This window comes from Artemia franciscana, chromosome 2 (genome assembly GCF_032884065.1).
Source record: "Artemia franciscana chromosome 2, ASM3288406v1, whole genome shotgun sequence".
In the NCBI taxonomy this organism is placed as follows: domain Eukaryota; kingdom Metazoa; phylum Arthropoda; class Branchiopoda; order Anostraca; family Artemiidae; genus Artemia; species Artemia franciscana.
The window spans coordinates 6,143,395-6,165,067 of record NC_088864.1 but is presented as its reverse complement, the minus strand read 5'-3'; the positions used below and the strand labels follow the sequence as shown (position 1 = coordinate 6,165,067).

At 35.6% G+C, this 21,673-nt stretch overlaps 1 protein-coding gene across 1 annotated transcript in view; it reads right to left on the bottom strand.

Annotated features, from left to right (window-relative positions):
* Window positions 1-21,673, bottom strand: part of LOC136034016 (zinc finger protein 436-like) — a 144,331-nt gene that overhangs the window by 79,707 nt on the left and 42,951 nt on the right. The window contains exon 4 of the mRNA XM_065715069.1: window positions 15,339-16,093. Within this exon, the coding sequence (XP_065571141.1) occupies window positions 15,339-16,093 (755 nt within the window). The remainder of the gene's footprint in view (window positions 1-15,338; window positions 16,094-21,673) is intronic.

The following is a 21,673-nucleotide window of genomic DNA, read 5'->3' as shown; positions in this document are numbered from 1 at the left end:
CTTATAATGTAATTAAATCAAAAGAGTGCAAGCGTATCCAGACTGCCAAAGAGCATAGATAGAAAATTTTGGGAAGGGTATTAAGTTTTATTTTTCAGATCAACTAATAAAAATGACAACACTACTCTCAATGTCAAGATTTTCAAAAATCCTACAAATAAAATCGCATTGTCAGTTTGATATACATATTCTGATATTTATTCTTAAGAGTTTTAATATATCTTGATTCATTAAAGCTAAAATAGTGAAAAAATTCAAAATATATATCTTTTTCTATAAAGTGCAAATTATGTAGTGGTCGTAAAAAGACCTTAAAAGCGCTAAATTTACTCGTGTAAATTTCTGTTCGTTTTGAGTTTGACTCTTGTTTATTGTAACATCTGTTCATTTTTGGTTTCGTTTATTTATTGATCCTGATTTATGGTAGTTTTACGTTTGGTAGATTATTCAATTTAATTTTTGGTCTAATGGAGCTCTTTAATTTTCTTTGTGTAAAAAAGTTTGTTTTTTTTTAATTAAGAACAAAAACAAAGTTTAACTAAAAATTAAGAGACAAGCATTAATAAATGATAATAACAACACATACCATCGAAGTAATCTGGTCCCTCCCAAATTATCAGTAAAGTAAAATTACAATTACAAAGAGGAAGAACTAAAGGGCACAATTGCAAAAGCCGCTCTTTTACTCTTCTCCTTGTCTTTTATACTCTTTTCTCCTATCGTAATTTTGGGCCCTGACGTCAATATTTTTTCGCTCAATTTTTCAAATGTTTGTTATACTTAATGTAAATGTACTGTTTCTAGTAATCTTGCACAAGATTCTCTTTTATTGATTTTATCTAATTTAAATGTTAGGTTTCAGAGGACTAAGGGATAATTGAATGCTTAATATAGTAAATCCAATTTTTTTTTCAATATTCTTGAAAAAGTTTTTATTTAATATTTGGAAAGTCATTCAAAACCAATGACACTTCAACTAAATTTTTACCCAAAAAGGGATAAAGCTAGAAGCCGTAGTTGGAAATATGCTTTGAACTGAAGGAAAATTAGTTTTTTTTTTTTACTTCTGAATGTCAACTTGAAGTTTCGTCTTTATTGTTTTTCTATTTTAATTATAATTCTTTGGTGTTCTGTTAGCTTCTGTAAATTTTCCAATGTTGCTTTAGCTGTTTCATTTCAATATTTTCCTTGTTGTTATTTTTTTTGCGCTAGATTGATTATAATTGTGACTTTGGATTTTTTGTGAGGATTTGAAAAATGTTTTGCTTTTTTTTTTTAGTAAAAAAGAATTTAAGGATTTGGGTTTGATTTTTTAGTTAAGTAGTTAAATTTTATGGTTTTAACAATGGAAGTTATTTGTTTAGCTCATGCGCAAGAGTAAAACGAAAATATTTTAAGATGACGGGGGTCAAGCTTAACAGAAAATTCTAATAATGGCTTTCCGAAAAGTTAGCTACAGACCCGAATAGCTTTTGCTGCTACAATCTGTAATGCTTTCTCTAATTATGTCTTCAGGAGCAGCAGGGGGATGTAAACTCCGACAGTAATTTGTTCATGCGCACGCTTTTTTGTTCCAATCGAGCCTACCATGGACGAAACATGCACCCATTTCGTGCTTACAGCTCGTATTTCTATGGTTACAGTCGGCTTTGACAAAACTTCTATATACTCTGTTATAAAACTTTTACATACGAACATCCAGGCTTTAACTAACCAAACATCTGAGAAAAACAATATTTCCTAGGAGTGGGAATAGTTCGTCTAACCCAGGGACAAATAACCATGGGTTTTAACCAAACCTGTTTTCCCATCACAGTTATTTGCTCCAAAACCTCAACCTGTACTCTTATTTCATCCCCTATCTCCTACACTGAAGGATTCACCGCTCCCTCTTTGTCACATTTTACTTAAAACGAGTTTTAATAGATTCCCTTATTCCATCCTTTTCAACGAAACATACAAACTACGGCTTCTGAAAAAAACTGTTTTTCTTCCCTAATTGCGTTCTCAGTAGCTTCAAAACGCTAGGAGTTTACAGGCTTCAGAAATAGCAGTAAAATCGTCCTAGTAAATGTCTCTTAACATTTAGCCTCGATCCCTCAATCAATCAGTTCAGACATACCCTATTAGGAAAATATGCTACACCCCTATACCCGCTCGATACTATTTTGCGGCGATTTTTACCCTCCTGTAAAACTAATGTGCAGATTCATTGGTTTATTGACTTAAGTTAATCAAATCTCTAAATTTGTTTCCAGACTAGTAGTATCCTGTGTCACTTTTGACACAGGTTTCAAAACTTCTTATATTGGAGGATTCTCTATCCGCAGAAAAATAGAGTAGTGACCCTGTTACCTTCCAGCCAAGTAGTATTTTAACCCTTCGCAAATGGCTGTAAAAAGGTATTGTAAATCTGGAATTTCCAAGAACTCGAGTATTTATTACTGACCCAATTACTCCTTAATTTATATTCAAATTACTGTTCTTACCCTCAACTGGTTCATTGTTTGTACTATCCCCAGATTTATCTCCCATGTTTGCACTCCATCTTCTAGTGGAACTTTTTTTGGTTGTTAAATTATCCACAGTAGTCAAAAGTGGAATTATACTGAAATGTAACTAGAATCGCGACAAAAGTCAACATTCAAAGGAGTCCTTATCTTTACTTTTTATTTCATTCAAAAAAGATGAAGCAATAAATCATAGGCTACTCATTATCTGTAGGCTCTAAATTAGTGTTGTACTCATGTTAAAAAACAACAATTGAGCAAAACAAATAAATAAAATCAAAGCTGTAAAAATAAGGCAAACTCGTTGCTAAACCCTCTTATCAGAATTCCTACTCGCGTACGAACTTAAAATGTACGAATTGCCTTTATAAATTGTTCTTTGACGTTCTTCAATTTGTCTAAAACTCAAACCTGGAGCTTGAACCTTGAGTCCTTGACGACGAAAACAACAAAAATTCTTGACTTCCGAAACCAACCAATAAAAAGTTTCTTAGCGCAAATCGGTAGCACAGTTGTGCATTTGCCCAAATGCTTAGGAGTAGATATTCTCTACATAAGAATTACAGCTGATAAAGGTGGATTTTACCGAACTTGTGAAGTTAAGAGGCGAAAGAAGCATTAAACCTGGTTTAAACCTGAAAACTTACGGCGGCGATGAAGTCAACAGGTCACGCGAAAATATAATGTCATATTGTGCATAATCTTTATATTCACTTAAATTAGGAAGTTAAAACCGGGCACAAAGAAACTTATTTAAAAGAATAGGTATATATAATCAAAGTCTAAAATATTGACCTTGCTTTTCTGGATAAAATTAAATAAAAAAAAATAATTTTTTTAGCTGAAAGTAAGGAGCGACATTAAAAATTAAACGAACATAAATTACTCCGTATATAAAATGGTTTGTTCCCTCCGCAATGCCTCGCTCTTTACGCTAAAGCTTTTAATTGTTTTAAAAAGCAGAATTGTGGCAAAGAGTCAAGTTTTAATTGTTTTAAAAAGTAGAATTGTGACAAAGAATCAAACTTTAGCGTAAAGAGCGAGGGATTGTGGAGGGGACAAACCATTTTATATACGGAGTAATTTCTGTTCGTTTTAAGTTTTAATGTCGCTCCTTACTTTCAGCTAAAAAAATTAGTTTTTTTATTTAATTTCTGAACGTTTTTTAATTAATGCATGTTTGGTTTTGGCTCTCCGCACATAAATTATTAAAATGAAATTTGTATATTAATTCTTTTTTTGGCTAAATGGCTTTCTCTTAGTTTTGATCAGACGATTTTGAGAAATAAGGGGTGGAGAAGGAGGCCAAGTTGCCCTCCAATTTTTCGGTTGCTTAAAAAGGCAATTAGAACTTTTAATTTTTAACGAACGTTTTTATTATTAAAAATTATACGTAACTTATAAATTAGCAACTTACGTAACAAACTTTCATAATCTTATATTTTTATTATGTATACAAGGGGGTTTCTGTCCTCGTTAATACCTCGCTCTTTACACTAAATCTTAAGTTTTGTCCCAATTCTTTAAGAATGACCCCTGAATCAGAAAGGCCGTAGAATAAGTAGTTGAAATTACTAAAAATACTTTAGCATAAAGAGCGAGGTATTTATCTCCTCCTAAATACCTCGCTCTTTATGCTAAAGTATTTTTAGAACCCCTCATATGCGTTATAATCTCTGTTCGTTTTAAGTTTCAATGCTACTCCTTCCTTTCATTTGAAAAAATGTCTTCATGTTTATTTTTCATTGTTTTTTTATAGTAATGCTAGAAAATCATGCGCCCTTTTCCTTGAATTTTTCTTCCCCCATGACAGATTCCTCCAAGGAAAGATCCTCCAACATAGCCCCCTCCCCTCAGCCCCACCCCCCAAACAAAATAAAATCCCCCTGAAAACATCTGTACACTTCCCAATAACCATTACTATATGTAAACACTGGTCAAAGTTTGTAACTTGCAGCCCCTCCCCCAGGGATTGTGGGGGAGTAAATCATCCCCAAATACATAGTTATTATGGTTTTCGATTATGCTGAACAAAATGGCTATCTCAAAATTTTGATCCGTTGACATTGGGAAAAAAATGAGCGTGGGAGGGGGCCTAGATGCTTACTACAGTTCGTTACCACGAACTGTTTGATAGGCAACCTGGCATAGACAAAATCTACTACAAAAACATACAGTGTGGAACCAAAACTAGTAAACATCAAAGTTTATAGCAGATACCCACAAATACACACATATAGGAGCAGAAAGGATACTGAGAATTTGGGGGGAGGTGGTTACTAATGCAATTTGGCTCTCACATTAGTATTTTTCGCACCTCCAGTCTTTAATTAATTTAATTTAAGATTTTCTGGGGTACACGTGCCCCTGAAAACACTCTAGAGACACAAACACCGCGCTGCAGACAAACTTTCATTTATATACACATACAGACATACACATATGAAGAGAGAGATACAAAACACACACGCACACTTACATGTAAACACAAAAGACACACATATACACAAACATACAAGACACTTAATAATACACAGGTAGCCAAACAAACTACTGCAGACACATACATGAACACACAAAGAATAGGCAAACAAAAATGCATGCATATAAAAACACAGAAACAGACATGCACACATAAACAAACTTTTAGAAAGCACCAATAATGCACAAGTTGTAGGAAAATGCAAGAAGTTATATTTTTTTTTTTAATTTATGTAAATTCATTATGTCTCTTTACCCTCACACGCAGACATGAAAGCACAAACAAACTTTAAAAGACTATTAAAATTTTCCAAATTATTCGGAAGTGGTAGAAACATCGTACAAATTTTAATATTCACCCTAAGTAACATGAGACAAAAATAACTTGTTGGAATAAAATAGGTTTAACGCGTTTCTGCCCCGATAAGGTGGATTATTTGATAAAGATACTAACAAGTAGCGAGCGATAAATTTATGAATAAAAATCCCATGGCAAATTTTTTTTTGTCTAGAACCTTATAAGTTTATTTCTCTGAAAACTCGTCATAAAAAGAAAAGAAATTGGAAGTATAAACAAAAGAAGAAGAAAATACGACTAACGACAATTAAATACAGAACATAACAAATAGTACGATAACTTCTGTGATAGAACCGAAGACCATTGACGGCTCAGCTTCGAAAGACGCGTATGGTGTACGAGAGTTGCGATTCTATGGGGAAAGAAACTTAGAAAACATTTTACGACACGAAAGATAACAGAACAAAGTTGTGACTTGTCTGTTGGAGTAAACATTTCCAAAATGGTACTATGTATAAGTGATATGGTAGAGCAATTGAGTTAAAAATTTTGAAAAAAGAAGGCAGTTGAAACGTAGCATATTTGTCACAAAAAGACTGTATGATAGCCCTACTCTTGATCCGGCTGTTCACAACAGGAATATGTGAAGACTATGTGCTTCCAGCTACGAATTCTGACTTTTCAGCATTGAATTCAAGATCATGTTTTGCATATTTAGATTATAGCGATATGAACACGTTGTTAATGTGCAGGATAAAGTTCAAAATGACGTCCACACAACAGACGATAGACAAATTGGGATTGACGAAACTGAAACACGAGGAACCAGTGGATGCAACACTGAGAACTCCATTTTTGATGAGTGAAGGGGATGAAACCGCACCTTTACGAATAACTTTGTCGACGCCCACTAAATTATTATGAACAGGTGCGTGGTTAGAAGCAAAGTGATACATTGGGGGGCCTTTAGGAGGCCACTTTAGATGATGGGAGGAGCACTAAGCAAACTTTAAGTTGAGAATATATATCGCAGAAGGTTCTGATGTATGAAGAAGTCACGCTGCTTCAAACCACACAGTAACACTTGAAACTCCCCTCCCCATAGAAAATACCCACGTGGAAAAACCTTAGCAAAAATTCGCCCTTCCCCCACCCGAAAATGTATACATACTCCACAATAACAAATACTATTTGTAAAAAATAGGCAAATTTTATGACTTAAAGACCTTCCCCCTGGGGCTCTGGGGCGGGGGTCACGTTATATCCAAAGGCATAGCTATTGGGCCTTTCAACTATGATGAGCAAAATGGTTATCTCAAGATTTTGATAGGACGGCGTTGGGAAAAAGGAGTGGAGGAGGGGTCCAGGCTGTCCTCCAATCGTTTTGGTCACCTAAAAAGGGCACTAGAACTTTTAATTTTCGTTCAAAATTGCCCTCTTACGATTTTCTAAGACCACTGGGTAGATACGATCGCCTCTTGGAAAAACAATTAAACACACATCCCTGACCGTTCTTCTGGCAAAAAATACAAAATTCCAGATTTTTACAGATAGGAGCTTGAAACAACTACAGTAGGGTTTTATCATACACTGTATCTGATGGTGTAATTTTCATTAAGATTCTACTACTTTTACGAAGTGTTTCCTGCTTTTTTCGAAAATCAGGCAAATTTTCGCAGGCTCGTAAAATTTCATTGGTGAGATAAACTTAATGAAACGTGTATATTTAATCCAGCTTAATAAGCTGATTCTTTTGATATATCTATTGGTATCAAAACTTAGTTTTTAGAGTTTCAGTAACTATTGAGTCGGGTCGCTCCTTACATATAGTTCGCTACCACGAACTGTTTGATTTTCGGTGACACAATTCATATCATTCTTCCAATCCTAGCTCTGTAACCTAAATTTCTAGACAAAAGATGTCTTTTTCTTACCGATGTGCTAAAACGGGAAACAAAATGAAAAAAATGGTCTTTTAAATGAAATAAAAGACATTACAATTATAAGACAAAAGAGTATATTGAATTTTCCGTTTGTTCTAAGACTAACATAAAAACTAATCATCAAAGACCCAGAATCTTTTGTGGTTTGTGGAATGCTTCTCTAAAAATGAGAACAAAGAGATGTCCAATGGAATAAACCAAAACGACAAGGTACTGAATCTAGCATTTCAATTTCAAAAATATATCTGTTCAGCTCCCATTGTCTGCTATTAGTTGCAAGTTGCTATGTTTCTCTCACCACACTGTAATTCACTAGGTCCAATTCAACATTCAAAAATTTTTTCTGATAACGCTCTGAATAGATAATAAATTGAGCATCAGTAATGCAAAATTAATTTTTGGAACATATGAGTTGATACTGTAAATTGGACTGCATACCCTCATGCTGTTTTGACTTCAGAAATATCTGTATAAATGCTGTAACTACAATATATCACTTTCAGTAAATTATTTCTTTCACTGTTTAATCATTTGCTTATAAAAAATTTCAGTTTAAATCTTAGCCTTTTTGAAGTAAAATCCCCATAGGCGGGTATCTTCAGTTTGAGCATTGAAGCCCGGTGCGGCAAATGAATTACCATCTAAATACAAAACCCTGTATGCATAAATTGCTGTTCGATTTAGCAAATTTTTTTGAATTTGAATCATGTAAAGATTTCTCATAAAAAGCCTATAGAAGCACCACTTTGACTAGAAATACATAATCTTAGTCCAAATGATAATGATCAGAATAGGGCAGAAAATTGAAATTCAAAATATGTTTTAAGTCAGAATAATCAAGTTCTGAATACGAAAATAAATGTAAAATCTATCAGTTAGCCATAATTTACATGAAATGAACTCACCATACCTACAGCGACAAATGTGAATCGTTTTGGAGAAGACATGTATTCTATTCAAAACATCAAAATTGTGTATTTCCAACATCTTATGCGAGTATACTGACATTAAACCCTTCCAAAAAGTAGAAAATGGTTGTTATAGGGAGATAAAATGAAAAATAATATTAAATTAATTATTTATTTTCCTGTCAATATAAGATGATCCGGGCGTAGCAGTTATCTCAAGTTTACCCTGAATCTAGAAATCTCCGTAAAATGTAGCCAGGATAATGTCACGAAATAGTAAGAAGGGGGAAAGTCCTTTGGAAAGAGGGTATGGCATTGTTAGATATCAAATGAGGCTGACTGCCAACAGTTTAAGAAATCGTCTAAAATGAAGCTCTTCTAATAGACTATGACCTTTAGCCAATAATTCTTCAGCAACACTAAGTGAAAGAAATCTTCCTACAAGTCATTTTTACTAGGTTTTTCGCAATAACGAATATAGGACAGCAATATTCACTTTTACCGAACTTTATACCTCCTACTTTGGCCTTAGCATAAATAAATTGTTGCAGAACCGATTCTGAGGTTCGGAGTTCGAATCCTGGTGTCGCTGGTTATTTGGTTTGGAACGGGTGCCAATAGTTAGAACCTGTAAGCTCAGCCAGAGTCGAACCAATTCTAAATGGGCACCTAGAGAAATTTGAGGGAAAAACACCGGAAGCGTTGGATGATTTGCCCCCCCACCAAGCATTGAACTCCTGACCAAAGGTATTGAATCAGGAAATCTGTACCTGTGCAACATAGACCATTGGTCATCATGCGAAAATGTTTTTTTTTAAGAACCTCGTGCATTTTCAGTGGCAAATTAAAAGACTTTGGCTATGTTTGTGGTACACTTCTGTCAATATCTACTGTACAATTCCTTCAAACTATTTTGATTTATCATATGCAAGTTCCAAAAATGTGCTTTGATACTTTATAAGGAAATCTTTCCCTTTTTCACATAACTCACGTTTCCATTTGAATGGCTTAAATCCAACTTCTTCAAAAAGTTTGCGTCAGTTCAAGGTTGACTTTCAATAGTTTTCCTGTCTGTCAACCAACCAACCTTACCCCAACACTAACAATTTCAGCTTTGTAAACTGAAATTACGTCACTGGTCATTTCAGCAGCACTTCCAATTACCCTCGTCAGTTTAACTATAACGAACTTTCATTAATATTAAATTATACCCTTATCCTTCACAAATTTAATGGAGGAAGCATAAAAAAAATTCAGAGCTCACTTACAAGTACTCTAACGACTGTCGTCCCATATGATAAAGACAACCCTTCTTTCGACATAAAAATAACTTCTGATGCTTTGATTGAAATGGGGTCTATAACTAATTTCTTAGGCATCAACATACTTATAGAGAAATTCAATTCAATTTATTAATATAATACGCATAACAAATAAAATACACTGGGTCACCATGGAGAGACAGAGCTCATGATTGTGGTGACTCCATCAATATTTATAACATAAACAATATTAGTTGAAGATCCAATACCCAAGTCCACGGCCCACCACACAGAGCAGAAAGACAAAATAAAAATCACAATAGCAAAACAATCAAACAAACGTGCACATAGAATGACATCATGAGCAATCAGCGACAATGAATTAAAAAAATTAAAAATCCATAGAGAAAAAAAAGATCAAAAGATTAATGGTGAAAAATTTCTAGAAAAAATTTTTAAAAGTTCATGTCTTATCATATTAAATGACTTAGTATCATCATAAACAGAATGAAATTTTCTCCATGCGCTTGTTACCATGTTCCTTGGTGAAAATCCCGATCGCTCCGTTATAAATCGAGAAGAATAACGCTGGTCTTTACGCCGAGTCTCCTAATGATGAAGTTAGCCCTTTCTCTCAAGCATATCAATGGACTGGAAAGAAAGAACAATCAAATGCTCATGCTCGAAACTCAAGAAAGTCAACGTGTTGGTCCAGAAATCAAGATTTCAGACTATTTCTTCGAGTATTTCCCCACTAAAGATAATATCAAACCCTAAGGCGGGAACCACTAAGAATTTTTCCCTGATTAATACCTTCAGAAATCGTAGCATTTGAAACTACTTTTAATGAAGTAGGAATTGGCGTTGAATTTTCCCCTGATGGCTTCCTTCAGAAATTGTAACATCTGAAACTAATTTTAATGAAGCAGGAATTGGCTTTGAATTTTCCCTTAATTGCTTCCTTCAAAAATTGTAACATCTGAAACTACTTTTAATGAAGTAGGAATCGGCTTTGAATTTTTCTCTGATTGCTTCCTTCAGAAATTGTAATATCTGAAACTACTTTTAATGAAGAAGAAATTGGCTTTGAATTTTCCCCTGATTGCTTCCTTCAGATATTGTAATATCTGAAATTACTTTTAATGAAGAAGGAATTGGCTTTGAATTTTCCCCTGATTGCTTCCTTCAGAAATTGTAACATCTGAAACTACTTTTAGTGAAGTAGGAATTGGCTTCAAATCTCGATCAATGGATTTTATTCTACGCAAAGATGGCTCAGTTTTAAAGTTTTGTTTGTCAAGTGTCTCAGAATTTGTACAGCCAGGGTCTTCAAAGGCTTAGTACTTAATAATGCTCAAAACCGCCGGAGAATAAAGGGCAGAGTCTGTGGTCCTTGATTCACCATCCAGCCACAAAAGCAGGATTCATGCTTGTTCATTAATTGTGCGAACTTGTAATGGAACGGACATGATCTATCTACAATATGACAGGGACAGATTAAGAAATCAGGATCAAAGTTTCCTATAGTGGTAAAATCAGTAGAAACAACGAAAGAACAGTCATGTCAACATTCTGAATAATATTTGCCTTATGCTCGTACATACTGGGATGAGTATTAACAAAATGTAGTTGGTGTTTGGCTTTGTTTGTGCACATGACGTCTTATTCAACATAAATATATGCGGCTCAAATAAAAAGTACCATTATATTGTGGCTCTAAGAGAAAGTATCACTAATATCAAAGAGAAATTATCCTATAATGTCACCAAAAAGGGAACACCAGGAGGAAACACCAGAGCAACGCAAAAACCAGGCTTGCGGCTCAAAGCGAAAGGGCCAGATTAGGAATGTCCAATTTACGTCAACGAAGGCGTGTCAAGGAACCAGCAGAGCACGCGAAAACAGGCTTGCAGCTGACAGAGACAGTAAAAAAAGAAGGCGTCTTTCAGCTGACAGAGATGGTAAAAAAGAAGGCTTGTCGAGGGATCCCCAGAGTAACGCAAAACCAGGCTTGCAGATGACAGAGAGAGAGAGTAAAAAAAGAAGGTGTGCCGAGGAATCACCACAGCAACGCGAAACCAGCTTGCGGCTTTGCGTCAACGAAGGTGTATCAAGGAACCGCCAGAGCAGCGCGAAACCAGGCTTGCAGCTGACAGAGATAGTAAAAAAGAAGGCATGTCAAGGAATCACCAGAGCAACGTGAAACCAGACTTGCGGCTTTACGTCAACGAAGGCGTGTCGAAGAACCACCAGAGCAACGCGAAACCAGGCTTGCGGCTGACAGAGTTAGTGAAAAAGAATGCGTGTCGATGTATTACAAAAGCAACGCGTGTATAATCGCCTGGCATTCAAATACTGCCCTTTCGATGATGATAGCTTGAGCCGAGATGTTCAAATCAGGACTATGTCTGAAATTTGTCCCTATTGCAAGGCATTGAAATTTAATGGCGAAACAACAGAAATGTGTAGCGCCTCAGGAAAAATTAAGCTTCCTCAACTGAGTACACCACCAGAGTCATTGAATACTTTGCTTACTGGAAATACGTCTGAATCGAATCGTTTTTATCGAACATCAGGAAATATAACTCTCCAAATGACATCGTTTGGTGCCCAAATTGAAGATCAAGATCATTTTATGCCTACTTTCAAAGTAAAAAGGCAAATTTATCATAGAGGAGGCTCTCTTCTCCCATTCTCAGATGAGCATCACAAATTTTTGCAACTGTACTTCGTCAGTGATAGCAATGCTGAATTGAATGCACGTTGGGGAACTAGTCCCGGCGTTGAAAGGACGATCGTTTTCCAGTTGCAACATCTTTTCCACAATAATAACAATTTAGTGCGTCAGTTCAAAACAGCAATCGACTTGATGCCTACTGACACGCATAAAATTGCTATTTTCGCTGACAAAACGCCTACTGCTGAACATGTGCGTAGATTCAATGCTCCAACTATCAACGAAGTGTCAATCGTTATGGTCGGTGATCAGTTCTTACCTCGAGATATTATTCTTTGTAGGCAAAGCCATCAGATGACAAGAATTGCTGAAACTCATCGATGCTACGATGCCCTACAATATCCTATAATTTTTTGGGATGGAGCCGACGGCTATCCCTTTAATATTAAATTGATAAATTCAGCCACTAACAAAGAAATAGATAAGAAATGCAGCGCAATGAATTAACTATAAATATGCGTGTCCAATCGCAAAACGATCACTCTGGTGAAACATTTTCAGATCAATTGCTGGCAATTGGAAACGGCATGTTCCCAGATGACTCAATTTCAGGACGTGTACAACTGCCTCCTGAATTCTGTAATTTAGTGACGTCAAAACATGATTTGGTTGAAAAGATATTTCCGAATATTCTAACCAATTATAAAAATGATAAACGGCTAAGTGAACGAGGGATTCTGGCAGCCAAGAACAAAGACGTCCACAAAATCAACAATATTATTCTGACCAAGATTCGAGACCAGGCAGTCATTTAAAAGTCAGTCGACACAGTTCTCGAATCAAATGAAGCGGTTAACTATCTATCAGAATTTTTAAATTCCCTGGATCTCCCAGGGTTTCCACCACACGTGCTTCAACTAAAAATAGGCGTACCAATAATACTGTGGCGAAATATTAACCCACCAAAGCTTTGTAATGGCACGCGACTTGCCATGAAAAAACAATGGAAACATAATAGAGGCAACAATCCGAGGGTGAGGCTGTTCTTATTCCTCAAATTCCCGTGATTCCAACGGATCTGCCTTTTCAGTTTAAAAGATTGCAATTCCCAATTCGATTAGCATTTGTAATCACCATCAACAAAGCTCAAGGACAATCATTCAAAAAATGCGGTATAGATCTCAATACGGATTGTTTTTCCCATGGACAATTAAATGCTGCATGTTCTAGAGTCGGCAAACTGGACAATCTATTTATATGCACAGACAATGGGACAGCGAAGAATGTTGTATATCCACAAGTTTTACAAAGTTGAAAATTAGCACCTTGCATACATGTTGCTTTAGGGGGGGGGGCTTAGACTTGCGGCTCAGAGAGAAATTACCAAAAGAAAGCGTGTCGATGTATTACAAGAGCAACGCGAAACCTGGCTTGCGGCTGAAAGTGAAAGTAAAAAAAGAATGCGTGTCGAGGAATTACTAGAGTATATCAGAGGAATTACCAGTTGTATATCCGCAAGTTTTACGCAGTTAAAAGTTAGCACCTTGCACACGTGTTGCTGGGGCACGTTCCGGAAAAAAAAATAAAGAAGAAAAATAAAATAAAAAAAGAAGAAAAAACTAAAAAAAGGTAAACTAAAAAAAAAAACTAAAAAAGAAAAAAGCGAAAAAAACTAAAAAAAAAAAATCAAATTAAAAAACAAGGGATTACAAGAATTCGAAAGCTTAAAAAAAGAAAACCAAAACTTTGAAGCTTATTAGAAATAATTGTTAGAAATTGCTTTAATACTTGCTTTAATAATCAAATATCTGAAAAAAGTGCAATAGAACACAAGGGACAATGAGAATCCATATATAGAAGCCTGCCGCGTTCCGAAGTTTAGTAATAAAATTGCCAGCATAAATTAAGAAGGAATCTTGTTCGCGTTTCTTTCCTATTGATAATGATAGCCACAGTAAGATTTTAACTATTAGCTTACACATGGGCCAGAATTTGATGAAAAATTTTAGAATTTGAGAATGAAAAAAAATAAACCTCTAATTAAAAACAAGAACTGCATTTATACAATTAGTAAAATTCTTCTTTTTCAATGAAAATCTTTGTTTTTCTACAGGTGTTCTGGTGTCTTGTACATACTAACAAATTATTTATCTATCTACATTTTTCTTTTTTTTCAAAAATGTCTGGTTTTGCTATTTTTACAAAATATCAGCACAAAGCTTGTTTGTTATGCCCTGATTTTACTATGCTCTATTTTGCACTGAGTACGACATTGTATATACCAGCGTAACGTATCCAATACTTTCTACAAATGAATTTAAGCTCTTAAAAGGGCAATTTAACTATCAGTTTCTAAACGAATGAATAGGAAGGAGGCACGGAAACCTCCTGATGGAAGGTCTAAGGGATTGACCAAGGGGATAAGAGCATACTATGGACCTAATGTTCTCTCATCACTTTAAACTCTAATTAGGGTACTGAAATTCTCAGTTTTGAATCAAATGAGTCTTCTATAAGCTTTCCCTTTCACTAAATGTTAAAGACCTTCCCTTGAACTAAATGTGGCTAGAAGAAAAGAATAATACATGGAGTAAACGTAGATATTTACTAAGTTTAAGGTACTCCGCTGACTGTGACGTGGCGGGATTACTCAAGAATTGTAGTTCATTGTAGGAGCTTGATTCTTCAGATTTCCATTTATAAAATATTTCATAACTTTCAGTAATTGAAATAGTCTTATAGATTTTCAGTCATGAACATTGCATAATCTATGAGCATTCTGTAAATGATCCCAAAAAGACCACGAGGAAAGCAATGCATCATGTCTCCATGTGAAAGATCTATATTCTGAAAATAATGTTAGAAACGTCTCAATAAATTATTCAATACGCTACAGAAACTTTGATTAGATTATGATATAGGAGGGGCTGCAGGTTTCAGGTAGATTGATAACACAAGATTTTTTAGTAACAGTAGTGTTGAGAACAGAATTCACTTTTTTTCTATAAGGAGAATATTTTACTTAAAAATACTCTAGAAAAAATCATTGGAGGAATTAAAAAACAATGACATTGGATAACCAAGTTAGAGTTATGTGTCACTTAAAATATTAAAATTCAATTCAACCAATTCTAAAATATAATAAACGTAAACGCAATATTAAATTAGTTTCGTTAAATTAAAGAAACCAAAAACAAATGTGGAGACATATTATCAATTTTCGCCTCAAAATAAATGAAAGCTCTCGCTCCCATTAGACACTTAAGCCTTTGCCCGGACATGAATTCTTCTGGTGAACATTTAAATTAGAACTTCTAGAAAAAGCTTTCATGCACAATTCACACACGTAATGTTTTTCGCCCGTATGAATTTTTTTATGCGCTGATAAATTACAACGTGTTGTAAACGTTTTTCTACATATATCACACTCGTAAGGTCTTTCCCCTGTGTGAGTTCTCCGATGAACAGCTAACTGGGAAACAGCAGAAAATGCTTTCGTACAAGTATCACACTTGTAAGGCTTTTCCCCGGTATGAATTCTCCGATGAACAGATAGGTGGGAAGTTGCAGAAAAAGATTTTTTACACACATCACAAACGTATGGTTTTTCACCTGTATGGATTCTTTGATGAACAAATAAACTTGACTTCTGGGCAAACGCCTTCTTACATATATTGCACTCGTACGGTTTTTCCCCAGTATGAATCTTCATATGTCTAGACAAATGAAACCTATTTGAAAAATTTTTGCAACACACCATGCACTTATACTGTTTTTCAGTAGGCAATATTTTGAGCAGAGCACTATTGAACACTCTTAGCTCTTTCTTCAGCTCTCTCTTCTCCTGCTCTGCAGAATCACATTTAACATACAACTGGGTATCACTTGGCCTTTCAGGTTCACAATCAGAGTCTATTTCTTGTTTTAAAAATAAGCTTTCAAAACCCGAAACATATTGTGTTTCATTTCCTTGTTTGGACAAACCATTATTAAACAACGATGAGATATGGCTGTCTGGAAAGAAAAGAATACAAAAATTAATCTACTGATGAGTCCAAGGGGTTGTAGGAGGTTATGTTATCAATAAATAACACACTGGAGGCTTATGGTTCTTTACTACATGCAACGCTCTAGCGCTGTCTATGATATACTTTTAGATTGACAAAGATCATTCTAAGTAGTTCCATCAATATATTCTGTGTGAATAAAAGAAACCAGTACTTTAGTTCTTTCAACCATTATATATTCTCTTGTGCCTACACATACAAGTTAAAGATGTTGAATTTCTATTTAGGTCCGAATTTCAGTCATTGACAATCTTGCTGCCTTTCATCCATAGAAAAGGCTTAGAAATCTTAACCTGCATTTAGTTACATACCTAGAAAGTGGAACTGATCTACAGGAACGGTAAGCTACTTAATTCCAATCTTGGACCGCCCAGCAACAGGCAATGACTCCGCTGTTAGATACCAAACCGCAATTAGGTTGTCCTACCGTGCGAAAGAGAAGTTCTATAATATAGAATTATTAGAAAACAGCTGCAGGTTAAAACCATTGGAAAAATCTTGGAATGCAGATGTATCTCAATAGTTAATACAACAATTGGATATAGCCATTTAGCGAGCTAATTACTGTGTCTAACTGGTTCAAAGTTTTTAACGTCTACATTAGGACATTTATCTGCAATAGGCAGATCTTCTCTCGTACCATTCCAGTTGATATTGTTACGGATCAGCAATAACAAGCATGTAGGTGTTCAAAGGCACCAAACAAAATTTATTATTACTACTACTAATCAATGCAGCACCAACCCATCTAAGGTCACAAGAGCTACGCAGGCTCCTTGTCCATCACGAACTATTCAAAGCCCTCCTCTAAACACCCTCCCATGAAGTTCCCATTCTCCATAAACCTTTCCCTGCCGAATAAAAATGAGTTAATTAACGAGACAACGTCTTGGTAACTTGACTTTTTAGCCTTCCGACTTCCGATCATAAATTTCATCAGAGTTTTTAACAGAGACAAGGCTTTTCGTTCGTTATCGGTCCAAAGATTGCGTTCTGTTGGCGAAAAATGTTTGGTCAATCCAGTTATAGGCTTTTAATCACATTTAAAGCTTTCTTCAAACGACCTTTATTTTGTATTGACGTCACCGCCATGGTACATCTCCATAAGACATTGAACGGACTTGAGTTTATGCATCCTTTTATAATAGCATATGAAAGAATATTTATCCTTTTACGTTTTGACATGACGTCGTTTATGATTGTAACTTGTAACAGATGACGTCATTCGTGAGTCCTATAATATTATGTATCATTAAGTATGTTACGTCAAAAATAAGGAGAGCGACCGGGGGAATTTTTACGTTGAATTATGGCACTGTCATCAGAAGCGGATATATTGATAATGTCTAATTCGAATGTGTTTGAATAATACATGAATAATACATAATAAAGAGCCTACAAAAAACAATAAATTAATAATAATAATAGAGACCTATGCAGGGGTCTAAGTACCGTGAGCATAACCAAATAGAAACTATAACGGGAAGTTAAATTTCTTAAAATTTTGATTTTGTTTAACTCTTGGTGTTCTCCTTGACAAAGAATTAAACAAAAAAAAAAACAAGTTTTTTTAAGTGAAAGTAAGGAGCGACATTAAAACTTAAAACGAGCAGAAATTACTCCGTATATGAAAGAGGCTTTTCCTCCTCAACACTGCGCTCTTTACGCTAAAGTTTGACTCTTTCTTTTAACTCTCCATTTTAAAACAGTAAAAAACTTTAGCGTAAAGAGCGGAACGTTGAGGAGGAAAAGCCCCCTTTCGGCTAAATGGCATTTTCATAGTTTTAATCGGCAGATTTTGAGAAAAAGGAGCGAGGAATGAGGCCTAGTTGCCCTCTAATTTTTTGATTACTTAAAAAGGCAGCTATAACTTATAATCTTTTACGAACATTTTCATAAGTAAAAAATATAAATAACTTACGAATTAAATTACGTAGCGAACTTCTATATTCGTATGTTTTTATTGCGTGTATGAGGGGGCTCACCCCTCTTCGATACCTCGTTCTTTACATTAAAGCTTAAATTATGTCCCAATTTCTTAAGAATGACCCCTGAATCACAAAGGCCGTAGAATAAATAGTTGAAATTACTAAGAATACTTTAGCGTAAAGAGCGAGGTACTACGCGGAGGTAAACCCCTCATATGCGTAATAATTTCTGTTCGTTTTTAAGGTTTAATGCTGCTTCTCACTTTCAGTGGAAAAAACTTTTCATATTTATTTTTTATTGTTTTTTAAAATAATTCTAGAAAATCCTGTGCCCCCTCCATTGAAAGTCTCTTCCCCTATGAGAAGCTCCTCCATGGAAAGATCCTCCCACGTAACCCCCCCCCCCCTCCTCAACTCTCCCCCCCACACAAAAAACAAAAAAATCCCCCTGAAAACGTCTGTACACTTCCCAGTAACCATTACTATATGTAAACACAGGTCAAAGTTTGTAAATTGCAGCCCCTCCCACGGGGACTGCGGGGGAGTAAGTCGTCCCCAAAGACATAGTTAGTAGGTTTTTCGACTATGGTGAATAAAATGGCTATCTCAGAATTTTGATCCGGTGACTTTGGGGAAAAAATGAGCGTGGGAGGGGCCTAGGTGCCCTCCAAATTTTTTTTGGTCACTTAAAAAGGGCACAAGAACTTTTAGCCCTTTCGTGACATTCTGGAACAACTGAGTCGATACGATCACCCCTGGGAAAAAAAAACAAAAAAACAAAAAACAAATAAATACGCATCCGTGATTTGTCTTCTGGCAAAAAATGCGAAATTCCACATTTTTGTAGATAGGGGTTGAGACTTCTACAATAAGGTTCTCTGATACGTTGAATCTGATGATGTGATTCTCGTTAAGATCGTATGACTTTTAGGGGGTGTTTCCCCCTATGTTCTAAAATGTGGCAAATTTTCTCAGGCTCGTAACTTTTGATGGGTAAGACTAATCTTAACGAAACTTATATATTTAAAACCAGCATTAAAATGCAATTCTTTTTATGTAACTATTGGTATCAAAATTCCATTTTTTAGAGTTTCGGTTGCTATTGAGCCGGGTCGCTCCTTACTACAGTTCGTTACCATGAACTGTTGATATTAAAGCTGAATCTGAAAATTAAAATCTCATGAATTTTCCAAGTGTAACCTACATTATTTACTACCGTGGGAAAACATAAAGTAAAAATAATACAATGCATTACAAAAAAGGATTTACTTTTATTTTGTTCGCAATCTTTTATGAAACCTAACTAAAAACAACCGTTTCATTTTTGACTTGATACCTGAGCGTTGGACAAGCAAAGAATCGGAGATGGAGATGACCAGTAGATGTGATACGTAAAAAGCATGATCACAGGAAAAAATAATGTATCAAACAGTTCGTGCAAACGAACTGTAAGTAAGGAGCGATGCGGCTCAATAGTAACCGAAACTCTAAGAAACAGGGTTTTGGTAGCAAAGGATACATCAAAACAATTCAATTTTAATGCTTATTCAGAATATATAAAACTAGCTGTTGGGGTGGCGCTTCGCACCACCCCAACACCTAGTTGGTGGGGGCGCTTCGCGCCCCCCAAGCCCCCCCGCGCGCGTAAGTCTTTACACGCCATATTAGTTACGCGCCATTGTAGTTGTGTCCCTGTGTCCCACCTGTGAATATAGATATATATATATATATATATATATATATATATATATATATATATATATATATATATATATATATATATATATATATATATATATATATATATATATATATATATATATATATATATATATTACTACGTAAAACTTGCGAATATACAACATTCTTGGCTGTCCCATTGTCTGTGCATATAAATAAATTGTCAGGTTTACCGACTCTTGAACATGCAACATATAATTGTCCATGGGAAAAACAATCTGTATTCAGATCTATACCTCATTATTCTAATGATTGCCCTTGAGCTTTGTTGACGGTGATTGCTAATCGAACATTCCCTGTGTCCCCGTCGTCATTTATATATCCCCCTGTGCCCCCCGGCGTCCCCGTTGTTGTTGTTTCCCTTTGTCCCGGCTGTCATTTGTGTCCCGGTGTCCCAGTCTGTAATTTATCTTTGAGTGTCGCGGTCGTCATTTATATTCCCTGTGTCCCGGTGTCCCGGTCGTCATTTTTGTCCGGGTCATTTGTGTTCCGGTGTCCCGGTCTGTAATTTCTCTTTGAGTGTCCTGGTCGTCATTTATATTCCCTGTGTCCCGGTGCTTTGTTGATGGTGATTGCTAATCGAACATTCCTTGTGTCCCGGTCGCTTTCTCTTTGAGTGTCCCGGTCGTCATTTATATTTCTTATGTCCCGGTGTCCCGGTCGTCATTTGTGTCCCGATGTCCCGGTCTGTAATTTCGTCAGTCGACAAACATGACGTCAGTCGACACACAAACATGACGTCACTCGACAGAGACACACACACACAGACAACTTATTTTTATATATATAGATTCACCAAGTTCAGCCTCAGAAAATTTGCCCAACTTTTGACAAAGGGAGGGAACACCCCATAAACTTAAGGGATCTTAATGAAAACCACATCATCAGATTCAGAAAATCAAAGAGCATTACTGTAGAGATTACAAGTTTCTGTACACAAAAATATAAAATTTTCCTTTTTTTCCAGAAGCCAGAGCGCGGATGCGTGTTTATTTGATGTTACTTTGTTTTTCAGGGGTGATCGTATCAAGCCAGTTATACAAGAGGATTGGGAGAGGCCTCATTTGATCAGAAATCGATGGTTCTACGGTCCTTTTTAAGTGACAAAGAAATATTGGAGGGTAGCTATCCCCTCCCCACATCCATTTTTCCCAAAGTCTTCATATCAAAATTTTGAAATGCCCATTGGGGGGGGGGGGAGTGTACGTGGAAAGATCTTTCCAATAAGGAATTTTTCATGGGGAAAGGAATTTCCCATTGAAGAAAACAACTTTTTCATCTGAAAGTAGGGAGTAATATTAAAACTTAAAACGAACAGAAATCATAACGAATATAAAGGGGGTTGCCCCCTCCTCAATACCTGACTCTTTACGGTAATGAGTTTTTCAGAACTTTCAAAAAAAGCTTATTATTCTAATTAAACGGCCCCTGTGTTTCATGAGTCATTATTAAATAACTCGAACAAAAAGTCAAACTGCAGCATAAAGAGTGAGGTATTGAGGAGGGGCCAACCATCCTCATACTTGTTATAATTTCTGTTCGTTTGAATTTTTAATTTTGCTTCTTACTTTCAGCTAAAAAAACTTGTTTCTTTTTATTTACTCGAGCTAATGACACTGTCTTTAGAAAGCATTTCCCCCTCCCCCCCATCTGAAAACTAGTTTCTTCCAAAGTCTTGTCAAAATTCAGATAACAAAACAGCCTAATTCAAGCATCAACAGAAATATATCAGTTTTTTAGTACATATTTACCTTTATAGTATATAAGATCCCTTTATATATTACTCTTCGGTTTATTTTTGGTTTATTGAAGGTGTTTGAAGTCTTACGCTGGAATTATTATTTGAATTTATTCCTGTC